Source organism: Colobus angolensis, unplaced genomic scaffold, assembly GCF_000951035.1.
Source record: "Colobus angolensis palliatus isolate OR3802 unplaced genomic scaffold, Cang.pa_1.0 Scaffold89, whole genome shotgun sequence".
Lineage (NCBI taxonomy): Eukaryota > Metazoa > Chordata > Mammalia > Primates > Cercopithecidae > Colobus > Colobus angolensis.
Window position 1 is genome coordinate 379,490 of NW_012122820.1, and position 15,897 is coordinate 395,386.

The window sequence follows — 15,897 nt, forward strand, 5'->3', positions numbered from 1 at the left end:
GCTGGCCACGGGCTGGAGGCCAAAGAGAAACACACGAAACGAATACACGCCCCGCTCTGGGGGAGCCGCGGGTGCCGCGAGGCCCAGGGCAGCCTGAACCGCTGCCCCCCACCCCGCCACCCTCTCTAGTCCAGCCCAGCACCCCACCGTCACTCAGGGCAGGGCCTGGGCTCCCAGGTCCAGCACGAGCTCTGCCACCAGCTCCTGGGCAGAGCATGTGTCCACGGGGCACAGTCCTGGGGGGAGGAGGCTGCTGCCTGCCTCAGCCAGGCTGTGGGGACTCCGGGCCGCTTGCCCAGGGTCGCACCTTCTGTGTTTCCAGATAGACCAGCCCACCTTGGGCATGCCCTCCCGAGAGTACTACTTCAACGGTGGCAGCAACCGGAAGGTGGGTAGGTCCGCACCACAATGCCAGATGACCCCACGACACCCCCTCGCCCCCTACCCCGTGGCCTGGCCCTCCCGTAGCCCACCTGGCTTTCCTTCCCGAAAGCTGGTGTTAGTGAGCACCTGTGGAGGTTGAGCCTGGCACTGAGGGTGGGGGGTGCAGACACAATCCATTGCTTGCCACCATCCTGGGGGGACGTTGCCTCAACACCCAGGCCAGGCCCGGGGACAGACTCAGCTCAGCAGCAACCCCGTGGGGCAGAACTGTCATCCCTGTCCCATCAGTACAGAACCAGGCTCTGCGGCACGGGACTGCTGGGAGGGCCCCTGGAGATCTGAGCGCAGGCAGCCAGGCCCCGAGCCTGCTCCACCTCAAGGGGCTGTCAACAGAGGGGAGCGATGAGGACCCCCACTGTGGACAAGAGGACCTTGAGGCTGGCAGGCCCAGGGCTAGCCCGGGGTGCAGGGAAGGGTGGGGAAGGACAGGGAGCAGGTGAGGAGGGCACAGGCATCCAGGCACCAGGGCAGAGATGAACAGGCATGAGGCAGGAATGCCCCAGAGGGCCAGACACAATCCAGGGGGCCTCCTGGTGAAGGTGGGCTGTGAGCTAGACTTTGAAGGATGACGAAACCCAGAGGAAGGGCCGTGTGGCCAAAGGTGGGCAGTGGTGCTGAGAGAACCAGGCCAGAGCAAGAGGGACTGGAGCGTCTCAAAAGCGCCATGTATGGCCATGTGTTCAGACCAGGCAGCTGTGGGCTGAGCCTGGCATTGGCCTGCACTGGGGAAGCCCTGCCCAGCGTGAAGAGGGCAGCTCCCTGAGGAGAAAGCTTCCTCAAGATCCAACTCCTGACCCTCAGGCCAGAGAGCACCTGGGTAGGGAGGCCCAAATTAGCCCTGGCACCCACCACTCTGGCACGCATAGCCCCAGCACCCACAGCCCCGGCAGGGCCAAATTAGCCCTGGCACCCCCAACACCAGCACCCACCACCCCAGCACCCACAGCCCTGGCACCCACCCTGTGCCAACTCTTATAGGCAGCCACACAGTTTAAGCCCTGAGCAGCCCCGCAGAGTATGTCCCCCGTCCAGAGGCTCGGGCACAGGTCATGCGTCTGAGACGCTCCCACTTGGCACTCTGTGTGCCCGAGAGCCTGCTGGTCAAGGTGCGTGGACGCGCATCAGGGGCTGCCCCATGTCCTACGCCCACCCCACCCCCACAGAGAGCTCTCTGGGGGCCATGGTGGCCAAGGTCGTCCAGCCCCGCCCGGCGTCCTTTGGCCCAGGTGCGGGAAGCCTACCTGCAGTTCATGGTGTCAGTGGCCACGATGCTGCGGGAGGACACAAACCTGCCCAGGGACAGCCACCTGGTGCAGGAGGACATGGCACAGGTACTGGAGCTGGAGACGCAGCTGGCCAAGGTAAGGAGGCCGGGGTGGGCGGGAGTGGGCAGGGAGTGGGCCAGGAGCCCCAGATGGCATGGCTAGCCAAGGTGAGGGGGTCCGGGGTGGGCCAGTAGCAGGCAGGGAGTGAGCTGGGAGCTTGAGGGGGCTTCCTGGCCACCCATCTGTGTGACCGCTCTCCCCGGCGCAGGCCACGGTGCCCCAGGAGGAGAGGCACGACGTCATCGCCCTGTACCACCGGATGGGCCTGGAGGAGCTGCAAAGCCAGTTTGACCTGAAGGTGAGGCCACACCACACAGGAAGCCAGTGCTGGCCGGGCGGAGACTCGTGGGGGACATGGAAGTGACCCTCTGAGAGGGCACCCTGCCTCGCATTTAAGCTCAAAAACATTCCCCATCCCCGAGCAGGGAGACCCTGTATCTGATCACCCAAACCTGCTGCAGAGCAGCACCAGCCCGATTTCTAATGTCACTGGGACAGCAGTGCCAACTAGGCCATCCTGGAACAGAGTCACCCATCGGTGCGGTGCTGTGATGGCCCCAGTCTTCTGAGCAGGAACCAGAGGCCTCAGGGGGCTGCTGATGTGTGGGGTGTGCAGGGACCCACCCAGGGCTCTCAGACCCCAGGTCTGGCTCAGAACCTTAGCAGGGTGCTGCCTCCCAGTCCTGCCTGCCCTGAGGGTAGCAGCTCCCCTTGGTCACACCCTCAGGTGCTCCCCTCCCCAGTGCCCAGGCCAGGAACTGCCCTGTGCTTTGAGGTGGGGGCTGGAGAGGAGCAGCCCAGCCTGGGAAGGGACAAGTTCCCCACTCCTTCCGCCGACTCTCACCCTGCTGGAGCAGCCGGCCTTCTCAAGGGCCTCCTCCCCAAGGAGGCGCAGGTGTGCAGCTTTGGCAAAGGGCGCCCAAGTTAGCGAGGGAGGCAAAGGGCAGAAGGGGGTCCAAAGCCCCTGCCCCCTCAACCAGAGGATGTCCCTGAGTGTCTGGAGCCACAGCTCTTGCCAAGCGCAAGATAGAGAGACTCTGGGGAGAGCCTCGCCCCAGGGCACCTAGTGCCCTGGAAGGCTGGTGGTCTCTAGATCAGTGCTGGTCTCCAGGGCTGGCCTGCAGGGACATATCTTCCCCAATAGGCCGCCGCCCTTCACGCCCAGAACACACGCAGTGAGGCCAGGCTCTATTCTGGCCCTGGGCTTCATCCCCTTCCCAAACAAAGGCCTGTCTCGATCGAGGTTCCAGTGCGGGAGAGGGACAGGAAAGCAGAATGACCTCTAAAACGTATCAGAAAGCCAGAAACGGGACATGGAAGCGGCCCGCTGATAGGGCATCTTGCCTCCCATTTATCCCCGAGCAGGAAGACCCTGTATTTGATCACCCAAACTTGGTGAGGATGAGCTCAGCCAGGACAGCAGACAGGAGGTAAAGCCTTGCCGAGAACCAAGGGCCATGGCTGTCTGGGGCCAGCGTGTCTCACACAGCAATCCCCAAGGGTCTGGGGCAGGGACTCCCGGCTAGGCCTGGAGAGAGATGGAGTAGGAAGTAAAGCAAGGCGCACCGTGTCTGACTTTGGGGCCACTTTAAAGTCTCAGACTCTGCCCAGGAAGGGTGGGGGTACGACAGGACGTGACCTAGTTCACAAGTAAGAGTGAGTGAAGGGGACGGGGCAGGTGGCAGAGAAGCCAATCAGAGGCTGCCACACAGCCCGGGTAAGAGATGGCAGCTCTGTCAGGTGGGCTGCCGATAGTGGATTGATTTTGGAGGTGGAGTCAATAGGGTTTGCAAACGGACTAAATATGGAAGTGAGAGAACTCAGACGGCCTGAGGTTGCTGTGGAGACATCACAACGGCAGGTTCAGGGGAGCGTCCAGGAGCCCAGGGTTTGGGGACATTTAGTTTACAATGCGTTTATGATGTTCAGAATCGCCTCAAAGTGAGCATGTCCACACAACCACCTCTCAGATCCTCAGATCAAGACTTACGTGACCACCGACACCTCAGAAGCCCCCACATGCCCGCTCCTTCCCTGGAGAAGATGAGCCTGACTTCTCCCTGGAGGGAGGCCGGTCCCTGACGTGGCCTCTCAATTGCTGAGTGGCCTCTGACTCTAGGAAGAGACCCTGACTTCTCCCTGGAGGGAAGCTGGTCCCTGACGTGGCCTCTTGATTGCTGAGTGGCCTCTGACTCTAGGAAAAGACCCTGACTTCTCCCTGGGGGGAGGCCAGTCCCTGACGTGGCCTCTCAATTGCTGAGTGACCTCTGACTCTAAGAACATGCGACAACTCGGGTCCCACTGTGCTGTCTCTGGGCCTTTTCTGAGTGACGCCTGTGTCACACGTGCCCATGCCTGTGTGTGCCTGTGGCAGGCAAGTGGGTGGGAGTGGAATTGCTAGGTCGAAGAACATGCATCTGTTCAACAGTAACAGGCACTGTCTTTCCCCAGAGTCATCCAGGGATGTGCGCTCCCCTACAGCGGCTGGTGCCACACACTCGCCCGTGCTGGGTGGTGTCCGTCCTCACCTTAGCCATTTGTGCACCTGTGTAGTGGGGTTTCATCTGGGTTCAACGTGACTTTCCCCAAGGGCAGATAAGGTTAAACGCCATCTCCTGTCAACTGGCCAATGCCGTTCCCTTTCGTGGAACGTGTTCGAGTCTTGCCCGTTTGTTCTATCGGGCGATCTTTCTCTTACTGCTTCTTGGAGTTACCTGTTTTAGATGTGACTCCTTGGTCAGCTTATGTGTACAAATGTTCTCCCCACCGGGCAGCTTTGCTTTTTTACTCTCATAAGGGTTTATTTGTTTTGAAGGAGGCTATTAAATGGTCCAATTTATTAACTTAGCAAACATGTGCAGATCTCTTCTTCATGGTTAGTATTCTTTGTGTTCTGCTAAAGAACTCTTTGCCTACCCTCAAGGTTGCTTAGGTCTACAATCTACTTTGAGTTGACTTTTTTAATGAGCGGTGAGATGTAGGAATTGTTTCTTTCTTATGGATTTCCAGTCAATCAGTGCCATTTATTAAAAAGAGCCCCTGTGAGTCCCTGGTCTTGGTGCTTTCTGTGTTATAAATCAGGTGTCCCTGTGTGTCTTTGTAGGGGCCCATATGTGTATTTCTGGACTCTCTTCTGCCCCACTGGTCTGTTTATCTACCCAAGTGATAACCCCTACCCTCTCACTCCTTCAGCTTTATAATGTCTTGTTAGTCAGTAGAGTACGTATGTCAACTTTGTTCTTCAGGAGTGCCTTGATAATTCTCAGTCCTTTGCATTTTCATATAAAACTTAAAATGAGCCTGCCATTTGCATACACACACACACACACAAAGAGAAAACCCTGCTAGAAATTTGATAGGGATCGCTTTGAATCTCTGTATCAGTTTGGGGAAGACTTTCCAATGCCGAGTCTTCCAATCCATGAACATGGTATATGCTTCAGGTTTTCTTAATAACTTTCAAAACTTTCAATGTCAAGTTCTTATTAGATATATTCCAGGTGTTTGGTTTTCTACTATAAATAGAATCATTTTGAAGTTATCTTATTTGTTGCTGACATATGGAAATACTGACTTTGTAAATATGCAGTGTTTTTTTTTTTTTTTTTTTTTTTGGAGACAAAGTCTAGCTCTGTTGCCCAGGCTGGAGTGCAGTGGCGCGATCTCGGCTCACTGCAAGCTCCGCCTCCCGGGTTTACGCCATTCTCCTGCCTCAGCCTCCCGAGTAGCTGGGACTACAGGCGCCCGCCATCTCGCCCAGCTAGTTTTTTGTATTTTTTTTTTTAGTAGAAACGGGGTTTCACCGTGTAGCTCAGGATGGTCTCGATCTCCTGACCTTGTGATCCACCCGTCTCGGCCTCCCAAAGTGCTGGGATTACAGGCTTGAGCCACCGCTCCCGGTTTGAGCCACCGCACCCGGCCAATATGCAGTCTTAATGCACTTATTAATTCTGGTTGTTTATTTGTAGAATAAACAAAATCATATCATTTGTGAAAAACAACAGGGAGCTTGGGTTTTTTGATTTTGTTTTTGTTTTTGTTTGAGACAGGGTCTCACTCTGTCACACAGACTGGAGTGGAGTGGCACAATCATGGCTCACTGCAGCCTTGATCTCCTGGGCTCAAGCCTCCTGAGTAGCTGGGACCACAGGAATTCACCACCACCATGCCTTGGCTGATTTTTTGTTTTGTTTTTTGTTTTTCAGAAACAGGGTTTCTCTATGTTGGCCAGGCTGGTCTTGAACTCCTGCACTCAAGCAGTCCTCCCACCCCAGCCTCCCAAAGTGCTGGGATTACAGGCATGCGCCACCTGCCTGGTCCAGTTTTATTTATTCTCTTTCAGTTCTTACTGGCTTTATTTCATGTTTGCTCTTACTGAACTGGCCAGGATTTTGAGCGTAATGCTGATGTCATGATAGTAGACATTAGAAGAAAAGCACATACATTCTTACCATTAAATTTTATGTTTGGCTGGGCACAGTGGCTCACACCTGTAATCCCAGCACTTTGGGAGGCCAAGGCAGGTGGATCACCTGAGGTCAGGAGCTCGTGACCAGCCCTGCCAACATGATGAAACCCTGTTTCTACTAAAAATAGAAAAACTAGCTAGGTGTGGTAGCACATGCCTGTAATCTCAGTTACTAGGAAGGCTGAGGCAGGAGAATTGCTTGAACCCAGGGGGCGGAGTTTGCAGTGACCTGAGATCACGCTGCTGCACTCCAGCCTGGGCAACAAAGCAAGAGTCTGTCTCAAAAATAAATTTTAAAAAAAGTTATGTTTGCTATGGAGTTTTGTTGCTGCTGCTTCATACATTTCCTTTATCAGATTATAGAACTTTCCTTCTATTTTTCTTTTTTTCTTTCTTTCTTTCTTTTTTTTTTTTTTTAAAGACAGAGTCTTGCTCTGTCATGCAGGCTGGAGTGCAGTGAAGCAATCTCAGCTCACTATAACCTCTGCCTCCCAGGTTCAAGCAATTCTCCTGCCTCAGTCTCCCAAGTAGCTGGGACTACAGGCGTGTGCCACCATGCCCAGCTAATTTTTGTATTTTTAGTAGACACAGGGTTTCGCCATGTCGGCCAGACTGATCTTGAACTCCTGGCCTCAAGTGATCCACCCACCTCAGTATTCCAAAGTGTTGGGATTACAGGCGTGAGCCACTGTGGCCGGCCCCTTCTATTTTTATTTGCCAAGCGTTTTTATTATGAATAGATAGCAGATTTTATCAAATGCCTTTTCTGCACCTATTGAAATGATCATGTGACTTTCCTCCTTTATTCAGTTATCGTAGTGGATTAAAATGATTTGCGTTTCAAATGTTATGCCAAACTTGTATTCCTTGAATAAATCTAATTCAGCTGTGAGGTATTATGGCATTTTGTACAAGTATGGCTAGGTTCTATTTGCTAATATTTTGCTTAGAACTTTTGTATCTATGACATAAATGAGACTGGCTTATTATTTGCTCTGCTTATAATATCCTATTTTGGTATTAAGGTTATTCTTGGCCTCAAAAATCAAGTTGAAAAGCATTTTCTCATCTCTGGAAAGTTTTAGTAAGATTGGCAGTTTTCTTTAAATGTCAGATAGAATCCACTGGTGAAGCCAGATGGGTCTGGAAATTTCTTTTTGGAAATTTTTTAAATTAAAGATTCCATTTATTTAACCTAGAAGACTAGTCATGTTTTCTATTTCGTTTTTTGTCGTTTTCGCTAAGTTGTGTTTTTCTAGGAACTTGCCTTATACTTAGGCTTTCACATATATCTGCATGATCACTTGGGTTTTTACAGCTGTAGGCTTTGTACTAATGTCACCCACCTTTCCTGATTCTGATTACCTGCACGTTCTCTCTTATTCCTTGAACATTCTTCAATGGGGGCTGGGTTTCTTAGGTTCGCAGGAACTGTTTCTCCCTCTCTCTCTCTCTCCCTCTTTTCTCCCCACTTCCTCTATCCACAGGGATTTAACTGGACTCTGTTCATACAAACTGTGCTATCCTCTGTCAAAATCAAGCTGCTGCCAGATGAGGAAGTGGTGGTCTATGGCATCCCCTACCTGCAGAACCTTGAAAACATCATCGACACCTACTCAGCCAGGTGAGGCCCAGGGAGGGTCTCCAAAGGCCTCAGCATCTTTGCCCCTGCTCTCCCATCCTCCCCAACACAGCTTCTGCTCCCAGGAGGGGACCCTATGAAGCATCTGCCCTGTGGGGTGTGGGACATGACGGGTTAAGCTTTAGTGGCCAGTGGAGCCTTACATTAAAGATGTGTCACGTCCCAAGCACCCGGGCAGATGGGCTGGATCTTGGAGGAGGTTTCCTCCAGCACCCGTAACTCTCTGTTTGGGGTGGAACGTGCTGGCCAAGGGCCCTAAGCCATATCTCCTCCCTTGCAAAGACCTCTCACCTGCTCTCCCCCTCACCCTCTACCTTCTGCCCCCAGGACCATACAGAACTACCTGGTCTGGCGTCTGGTGCTGGATCGCATTGGCAGCCTAAGCCAGAGATTCAAGGACACACGAGTGAACTACCGCAAGGTGAGCCCCTGCCCCACCCGGAGCCTGGCCTGGCGCTCATTCATTCAGGCCACGATGCTGAGCATAAGCTGTGGGCAAGTACCGAGGGTCACAGCCATGGACGAGGCAGGGCGAGGCGCCTACCCTGGTCAACCATGAGCAGTCAACAAGGCAGAACACAGCTCTGCCAAAACCACAGAGCGTGATGTGGTGCGGAGACAGGGAGGGACCAGGGCAGTCCCAGGGCAGGGAGCGTTGCCCCGGGGAGGTGACATTTGAGACCTTAAAGGCCTGAAGAGAAGGCAGGGTGATTTCCCGGGAGAAGAAACAGCCAGTGCCAGTGCAGAGGCCAGAGGCAGGAGCAGGCAGGGGCCAGGGGACCAGACCCGGGGACAGGAAGGAGAAGGGCCGCAGCAGCCGGTTTGGGTTGTACTCCCTGTCTGAAAGCCGCCAGGGTGCTAAGAGCAGAGACTCGGTCAGATTTCCTGCTCTGTAGTCAGTGTGGCTGCTCCCGGCTGGGGTGAAGGTGGAGACAGGGAATCGCAGGGAGGCCCTAGGGGGATTCTGGCTGTTCTAGAGACAGTGAGCTGAGTAGGGGGCAGGGTCAGCATGGAGGCCAATGTGGTCACCCAGGTGAGGTGACGGGTTTGGCCAGGGTGGTGGCAGACAGACAGACGCAGGGGAGGTATTGACCGCAGCAGCTGAGGGATTGGGTATAGGGGCTAAGGGCAGAGGGGAGTCGGGACTCTCAAAGCCTTTGCTGGAGTAATAAGAGGGACAGAGGCCCCCACTGCAATGGGGAGACTGAGGCAGAGTCAAACTGGGGGCAAGTCAAGCCTCCTGGTGCCATGGGGGCTCAGAGACATCTGTGAGCCAAGCGTCAGTGGGGCACTGAGTCTAGGAGCTTCTGGGGAGGCAGAAAGGGCTGCCTCCCTTTCCTAGGGGGCAGGAAGTCCTGCAGCCCAGAAGGTGTGGCAGGGTGCTGGGCACGGTGCTGGGCAGGATGCTGGGCACGGCACTGGGCAGGACACTGGGCACGGCGCTCCCTGGGCTTGCCTGAGTCTGGGGTCTAGAGTCTCGTGCCCCTGTGTCCCCGGGGACAGATGAGCAGGTGTTCTCACAGCTGCTTCAACAATGGGGAAACCAGGGCCTGGGAGCTGGTGGCTGAGAGGCACGTGGTCCCAGGCCTTGCTCTGGGGTCAGCGCCATCCGAGTGCCTTGGGACTGGGGCCGGAGTCCTGGAGAGCAGAGTCCAGCCAGACAGCCAGGACAGGGACTGGGGAGGAAACCCCCAGCTCCCCAGGGTAAAGGCCCAGCTCTCAGGCGGGGGAGGCCCCCCAATCACAACGGCATGCCCATCCTCCCTCTGCCACTGCAGCACCCAGAGGCAAGGCTGAGACCACCCCATGCCCCCTGCTGGCCCCGGGGCACCCTGAGTCTGAGGATAGGTGGGTCTGCTCACCCCGTAAGCCCAGGGCCCCATGCCAGGCCTGGTGAGGCTGACGTGGGGGCCGGTGGGATGAACGGGTGGCCCCGCCAGGCACTCTTTGGCACGATGGTGGAGGAGGTACGCTGGCGTGAGTGTGTGGGCTACGTCAACAGCAATATGGAGAACGCCGTGGGCTCCCTCTACGTCAGGGAGGCATTCCCTGGAGACAGCAAGAGCATGGTGGGCACCCCTCATCCATGGCCCACCGGGGGCCAGCCTTCCGCAGGGACGCTGAGCCTCCCTGCCCTGGAACTCCCACCCTGCCCAGGCTCAGGGGCCCCTGGGAGAGCCACACCTGCCCCAGTGCACCAGACAGAGGGAGGCCAAGGGAAGCCGTGCCCGCCCCCATGCCCCTGACCCCAGCCGACCATCGGGCCCCACTCCTGGGCCCTGCAGGTTCAGCTGGGAAAGGCACAGGTGGTACAAGTTGCCCCAGGCCCATGAGGACCCACAGCCCAGCAGGGAGGACCCTGAAGTTGGGTGGTCATCTCGTCCCCCTAGCAGCCCCACACCTCACCCGAGAGGCCCACAGCTGGGCAGCCCAGGGCCTTGTCCCAGTGAGCCTCAGACCAAACCTCCCCAAAGCCCTCGAAGGTTGGTCATCTGCCCTCCAGATGAGTCTGGGACACGAGGGCCATGCCTGCTTCCCAGGTCAGAGAACTCATTGACAAGGTGCGGACCGTGTTTGTGGAGACGCTGGATGAGCTGGGCTGGATGGACGAGGAGTCCAGGAAGAAAGCACAGGAGAAGGTATGTGGCTTGCAGAGGCTGGGGCAGCCCCAGCTGGACCTGGGCACCGGCAGCACTGCCCCGACAAAGCCGCCTGACAGCCCCCATGGGGAGTAGGCAGCCCCAGGAGGCACAGACAGGACCACTCGTCCACTGCGGAGCTGAGGAAAAGCAGACAAGGGTGGGAAGCCAGGCCTGGGACATCCACAGTGCCCCCCAGGAGCCAGTGGGGGTAGCAGTGGCCTCCGGAGCGAGGGTCAGACCCACCAGAAGCCCCTCTGGACCCAAGTGACAGAGGGCAGCCAAGTGACCCCTCCAGGGCCCCTGCCCCCACCCGGACCCCTGGCGGGCCGTTGGGCTGAAGGTCAGGTGGGCAGAGCCAGACCTGTGACGGGCTTTTGGGTTTTAGGTCAGGTAGGCCGAGCCTTCAATGCTCTGGCCCCCTTAAACCTCCCCCAGAGACTGCAAGGTGAGGGCCAAGTCCCGGAGTCCCTCAGTCCCTCACCCACAGGACAGGGATAGCACAGCCAGGATGCCCTGGGCCAACCCCTCCCACAGTGGGGCACTCACTGACCGGCCCCAGGGCTGACCCCATACGCAGTGGGGCACCCACTGGCCAGTCCCTCCTCCCCATTCAGGCCATGAGCATCCGGGAGCAGATCGGCCACCCTGACTACATCCTGGAGGAGACGGACAGGCGCCTGGACGAGGAGTACTCCAACGTACACCCCTCACCCCAGCCCTAAACCGCCCCCTACACCGTGGACATGGGCCCTGATTTCCTGGGGGTTCCTCTGTGCCAAACCCTGCGCCCTCGTCCTGGATGCTAACACAGCTATCCTCACCGAGCCCCAGGGTGGTGGCTCCAGCACTGCCCTCAGTGTACAGATGGGGAAACTGAAGCCTGGAGGGATGAGGGACTTGCTCAGAGTCACGTCAATGCTCACAGCCAGGGCTGCCCCACCCACCTGCACCCACAGCCGACTGTCCACGTGCAGATGCCTGGCGAGGCTTGAGGTCCTTCCCCAACCACCCGGGACCTCTCCCCTTGCCCCTCTGAGGGCCCAGCCTGAGCATCTGGCAGTGACTGCACCTCTCCCATAGCTGAACTTCTCAGAGGACCTGTACTTTGAGAACAGTCTGCAGAACCTCAAGGTGGGCGCCCAGCGGAGCCTAAGGAAGCTTCGGGAAAAGGTGGACCCAAATCTGTGAGTGGCATCGCTGGCACGGCATGGGGGGGCCACGGAGTGGCCAGTAAGGTATACAGGGCTACCTGCCAGGCGGGGAGACTGGATGCACGGCTGGGGTCCAGTGCCAGCTCGGGGGGGACAGTCACTGGGCCCATCTTCACCCTCTGCTTTCTGGGGCCCAAGTCGCCTCCTCCTCAGGGACCCCAGGAAGGAACCAGATCTTGGGATAGGCCTCACCCCTCCTCTGCTGTGGCCAGGGTGGGCTCTGGTCCACCGAGGCAGAGAGAGCCCAGAGGGAGGGTCCCCAGAGAGGCGGCTCCCAGAGACCGGCTTGTCTATCACAGCTGGATCATGGGGGCGGCGGTGGTCAATGCATTCTACTCCCCAAACCGAAACCAGATTGGTAAGTTCCTCCCCCTCCCCGCCCACCCAAGACTTTTGGCGCCAGAGTTGAAGGGGCGGCTTGCAGCCCCCTGCCCATCCCTTCCTCCTGGGGGCACCCCAGCCTGTTCTCGGAACGCTCTCCTACATCACCCCTTGCTGCCCCCATGGGGAACATTCGCTCCCATGCCCATCAGGGGCTCAGGGAGGGACTTGGCAGGCGGCATGGAGCCTTTCCTGCGGACAGAACAGGATGGTGGGAGGAGGCCGGACTGAGGTCCTGGGTCTGCCAGGCACGAGCCCGCCCAGCCTCTGAACCTCCCTGTCCTCATCTGTAAATTGAGGGGGTCCTGACCTCTGCCTCCCTGTCTGTGGGATCAAGTGTGAGAACCCCTGGAGGCACCATCCCTGAGCCTGGCACACAGGAGAACCCCTGGCGGCGCCATCCCTGAGCCTGGCACACAGGAGAACCCCTGGCGGTGCCATCACTGAGCCTGGCACACAGGAGAACACCTGACGGCACCATCCCTGAGCCTGGCACACAGGAGAACCCCTGGCGGCGCCACCCCTGAGCCTGGCACACAGGAGATGCATCCACTCACAGTTTGTTCTTTGTCCCACCTTGGGGACAGTGTTCCCTGCCGGGATCCTCCAGCCCCCCTTCTTCAGCAAGGAGCAGCCACAGGCCTTGAACTTCGGAGGCATTGGGATGGTGATCGGGCACGAGATCACGCACGGCTTTGACGACAATGGTGAGGGGCCACCCCTCCAACCACACATGCCCTCCCCTCTCCGCAGAGAAGCAGCCGGGAAGGGGCCTGGGGGCGCTCCATTTAACCCCTTCGTGGTTTTAATGGGGACACCGAGGCCAGGTCCTCAGGGAGCTGTGGGGGCAGAGCAGGCCTTGAATGCCAGGCTGGGGCCCTGTCTGAGGGCACTGACTCCCAGCATGGTGGAGGGGACCCAGGGACTCCAGCCCATGACCCTGACTCCAGCTGGCACTGGGCACTTCCCTCCCACGGCCTGTGACATAGGGGATGACGACACTGCCCAGCACAGCAGTGAAGCCCAGATCCCAGCCTGGGGAGCCTCTCCAGGCGGCCGGCATCCTCCACCAGGGGAGTGTGCCACCCCCGCCATGGCCATGCTGACCTCCGCCCCTTGGTGGGGACTGCCCTGCCTGGGACAGGGGCCCCGGCTGGTTTTCCCCTGTGGCTCGGCCATCGGGACATTCCGTGGGCAGCCCTGTGTCCCCAGGGACCACGTAATCCCCTCACCTGGGGTTTACAGTTTGGGCATCACAAGAGGAGCCCTTAAACCATGATGCCTCCGAGACCACAGGACCAGGCGCTAGGCCCTAGCCTCAGGGGGTGGCATGGGAGACCACTGACGCCCTCCCTCTCTGGGGGCTGTGTAGCCGCAGACAGCTGCTGCTCTTTGGAGCCCGTGCCTGCTCAGACCATGGGCTCTCCGTACTGGTGCTGGCTGCAGGAGGGGCCAGGCACAGTGGTTGCCGTGGGGCTGAGCACAGTGCAGCCAGGGGCATGTGGGCAGCCCTCCTCTGCCCCTGCCCAGGCCGGAACTTTGACAAGAATGGCAACATGATGGATTGGTGGAGTAATTTCTCCACCCAGCACTTCCGGGAGCAGTCGGAGTGCATGATCTACCAGTACAACAACTACTCCTGGGACCTGGCGGACAAACAGAACGTGAGCACTGCCACCAGCACCGAGGCTGCAGGGGGACTGGATCCCCAGCCCCGGCCCTGAGGGAGAGGGGAGTCAGGGCGGGGGCTGCCCCAGTCCTGTCTCCTGTGCGCAGGTGAACGGATTCAACACCCTTGGGGAAAACATTGCCGACAACGGAGGGGTGCGACAAGCCTACAAGGTGGGGCCTGGCAGGGCAAGGTGGGGTCTGGCAGGGGAGGGGGTGTTAGCATGGCAGGGGAGGGGGCATCAGGGGCTCATTCAGGATGAGCTGCCTGGCCAGGGATCCCCCCTAGAGCCCAGTTCAGGGGTCTCTGAGTGACTGAGGTGGTGAGCACTCATCCATGGAGTGTGTGAGGGGCCCTTGCACAAAGTCGCCGCAGCAGCAGGACCCCCACAGGGGTGGGTCCTAGAGCCAGATCTCTGCTCTGCCCTGAGATCTGAGGGTTCTGGAGTCCAGGCTGGCAGGACTGAGCCCAGCTCCCATCCGGTGCCTGCAGGCCTACCTCAAGTGGATGGCAGAGGGTGGCAAGGACCAGCAGCTGCCCGGCCTGGATCTCACCCATGAGCAACTCTTCTTCATCAGCTATGCCCAGGTGGCAGCCACAGTCCTGTTCCCACCATCCCCATGCTTCCCCACTCATCTCTGGAGGGCCTGCCCTGGGGTGCCTCCAGGGACCAGAACCCAGCGTGGAAGGCCCCTTGGGGGAAAAGCATGAGGGACAGGGGGTGGGAGCTGGAGAGGATTCCAATGCTGATGGGAGGAGGGGAGCACCTGCTGGCTCCCCTCGCCCCACCCTAGAAGGGGCAGCCTGGGGATAGTGGAGACCCTCCCCCACCCCTCCTGGCCACCCCATTCCCATCACCTGTAGCCACACCCCCCACATGCCCACAGGTGTGGTGCGGGTCCTACCGGCCCGAGTTCGCCATCCAATCTATCAAGACAGATGTCCACAGTCCCCTGAAGTACAGGCAAGTGCTCCCACACCCACAACCCCTTTGCCACCCACAACCCCCTCACCCCCACCCCAGTGGCCTGTCAGACTTAAAGAAGAAAGCACAAAAAGTGGCTCAGCAAAGACAGGATTATTTTGAGAATCAACCTGAGAGGGGCTTCTGGCCGATTTCAGTCAGGAACATTCTCTTACAGACTAAGGGTATTTAAGAGTTTAGGAAGGGGGAGCCTAAGGCAGGCTGGGAATGTTTCTGTGTGAAGGAAAGTTTTATTGCAGAGTTGGAATATCTCTGGTTGGAGGGGAGGTTATTCTCGGGATTGGCATGTTTCTGGTCAGATGGGGGTTTATCTCACAGTTGAAATGTTTCTGGTCCTACTGACATGAGCCATCAGGCTGATGTTTTGGGCTGGTTTTTAATCACGGGGAACTTAAAATGGCCGTGTTTGTCCAAGATGGCAATGCTCCTGCTGTCACACCCGCCCACCCACAGGGTACTGGGGTCACTGCAGAACCTGGCCGCCTTTGCAGACACGTTCCACTGTGCCCAGGGCACCCCCATGCACCCCAAGGAGCGATGCCGCGTGTGGTAGCCAAGGCCCCGCCGCGCTGCGTGGCCCAGGCCCATCCGCAGCTCTGAGGCATCTGTGCGGAGAAGGTGCGGCCAGCGGCAACCCAGCATGTGTCCCGCCCCGGCTGACCATGCCAAGCCTGCCTGCCAGGCCTCTGCATCTGGCCTAGGGTGCAGCCACCTGCCCGACATCCAGGGATGAGGAGTGTTCAGTGCAGTACCTGGCCCAGAGTCCCCTCTACGGACACCCGTGGGGCTCAGCGCCCCCGTCACAGCCCCATAGAGATGATCAACTGTGTCCTGCCCACCCTCCAAGGTGCATTGTCTTCCAATATCCACAGCTTCAGACTTGAGCTAAGTAAATGCTTCAAAGAAATCAGAGGCCTTGCTTGTCTGGGAGGGACCAGGGTGGGCAGACAGGTGGCAGTGGACTTGGGCAAAACAGCTGCCCGGGGATGGGGGGAGAATGACAGCTGGGAGCTGATGGGGAGGGAGCCAGTTCCAGTCAAGTCTTCTAGGGTCCGATGCCAGGGCCAGCAGTGACCAGGATGCCCCCAAGTGCCCACCCCAGGGACCACACATTCAGATGTGGGGAGCCC

At 58.0% G+C, this 15,897-nt stretch overlaps 1 protein-coding gene across 1 annotated transcript in view; it reads left to right on the forward strand.

Annotated features, from left to right (window-relative positions):
- Positions 1–15,674, forward strand: part of MMEL1 (membrane metallo-endopeptidase-like 1) — a 51,593-nt gene extending 35,919 nt beyond the window's left edge. The window contains exons 8-23 of the mRNA XM_011930980.1: positions 202–388; positions 1,671–1,805; positions 1,978–2,067; positions 7,725–7,861; positions 8,207–8,300; positions 9,820–9,948; positions 10,420–10,518; positions 11,136–11,219; positions 11,602–11,705; positions 12,032–12,090; positions 12,701–12,820; positions 13,644–13,777; positions 13,890–13,955; positions 14,275–14,370; positions 14,670–14,746; positions 15,221–15,674. Coding sequence (XP_011786370.1) covers positions 202–388; positions 1,671–1,805; positions 1,978–2,067; positions 7,725–7,861; positions 8,207–8,300; positions 9,820–9,948; positions 10,420–10,518; positions 11,136–11,219; positions 11,602–11,705; positions 12,032–12,090; positions 12,701–12,820; positions 13,644–13,777; positions 13,890–13,955; positions 14,275–14,370; positions 14,670–14,746; positions 15,221–15,320 — 1,711 coding nt within the window. The 3' untranslated portion in view covers positions 15,321–15,674. The remainder of the gene's footprint in view (positions 1–201; positions 389–1,670; positions 1,806–1,977; positions 2,068–7,724; positions 7,862–8,206; positions 8,301–9,819; positions 9,949–10,419; positions 10,519–11,135; positions 11,220–11,601; positions 11,706–12,031; positions 12,091–12,700; positions 12,821–13,643; positions 13,778–13,889; positions 13,956–14,274; positions 14,371–14,669; positions 14,747–15,220) is intronic.
- Positions 15,675–15,897: the final 223 nt, after the last annotated feature.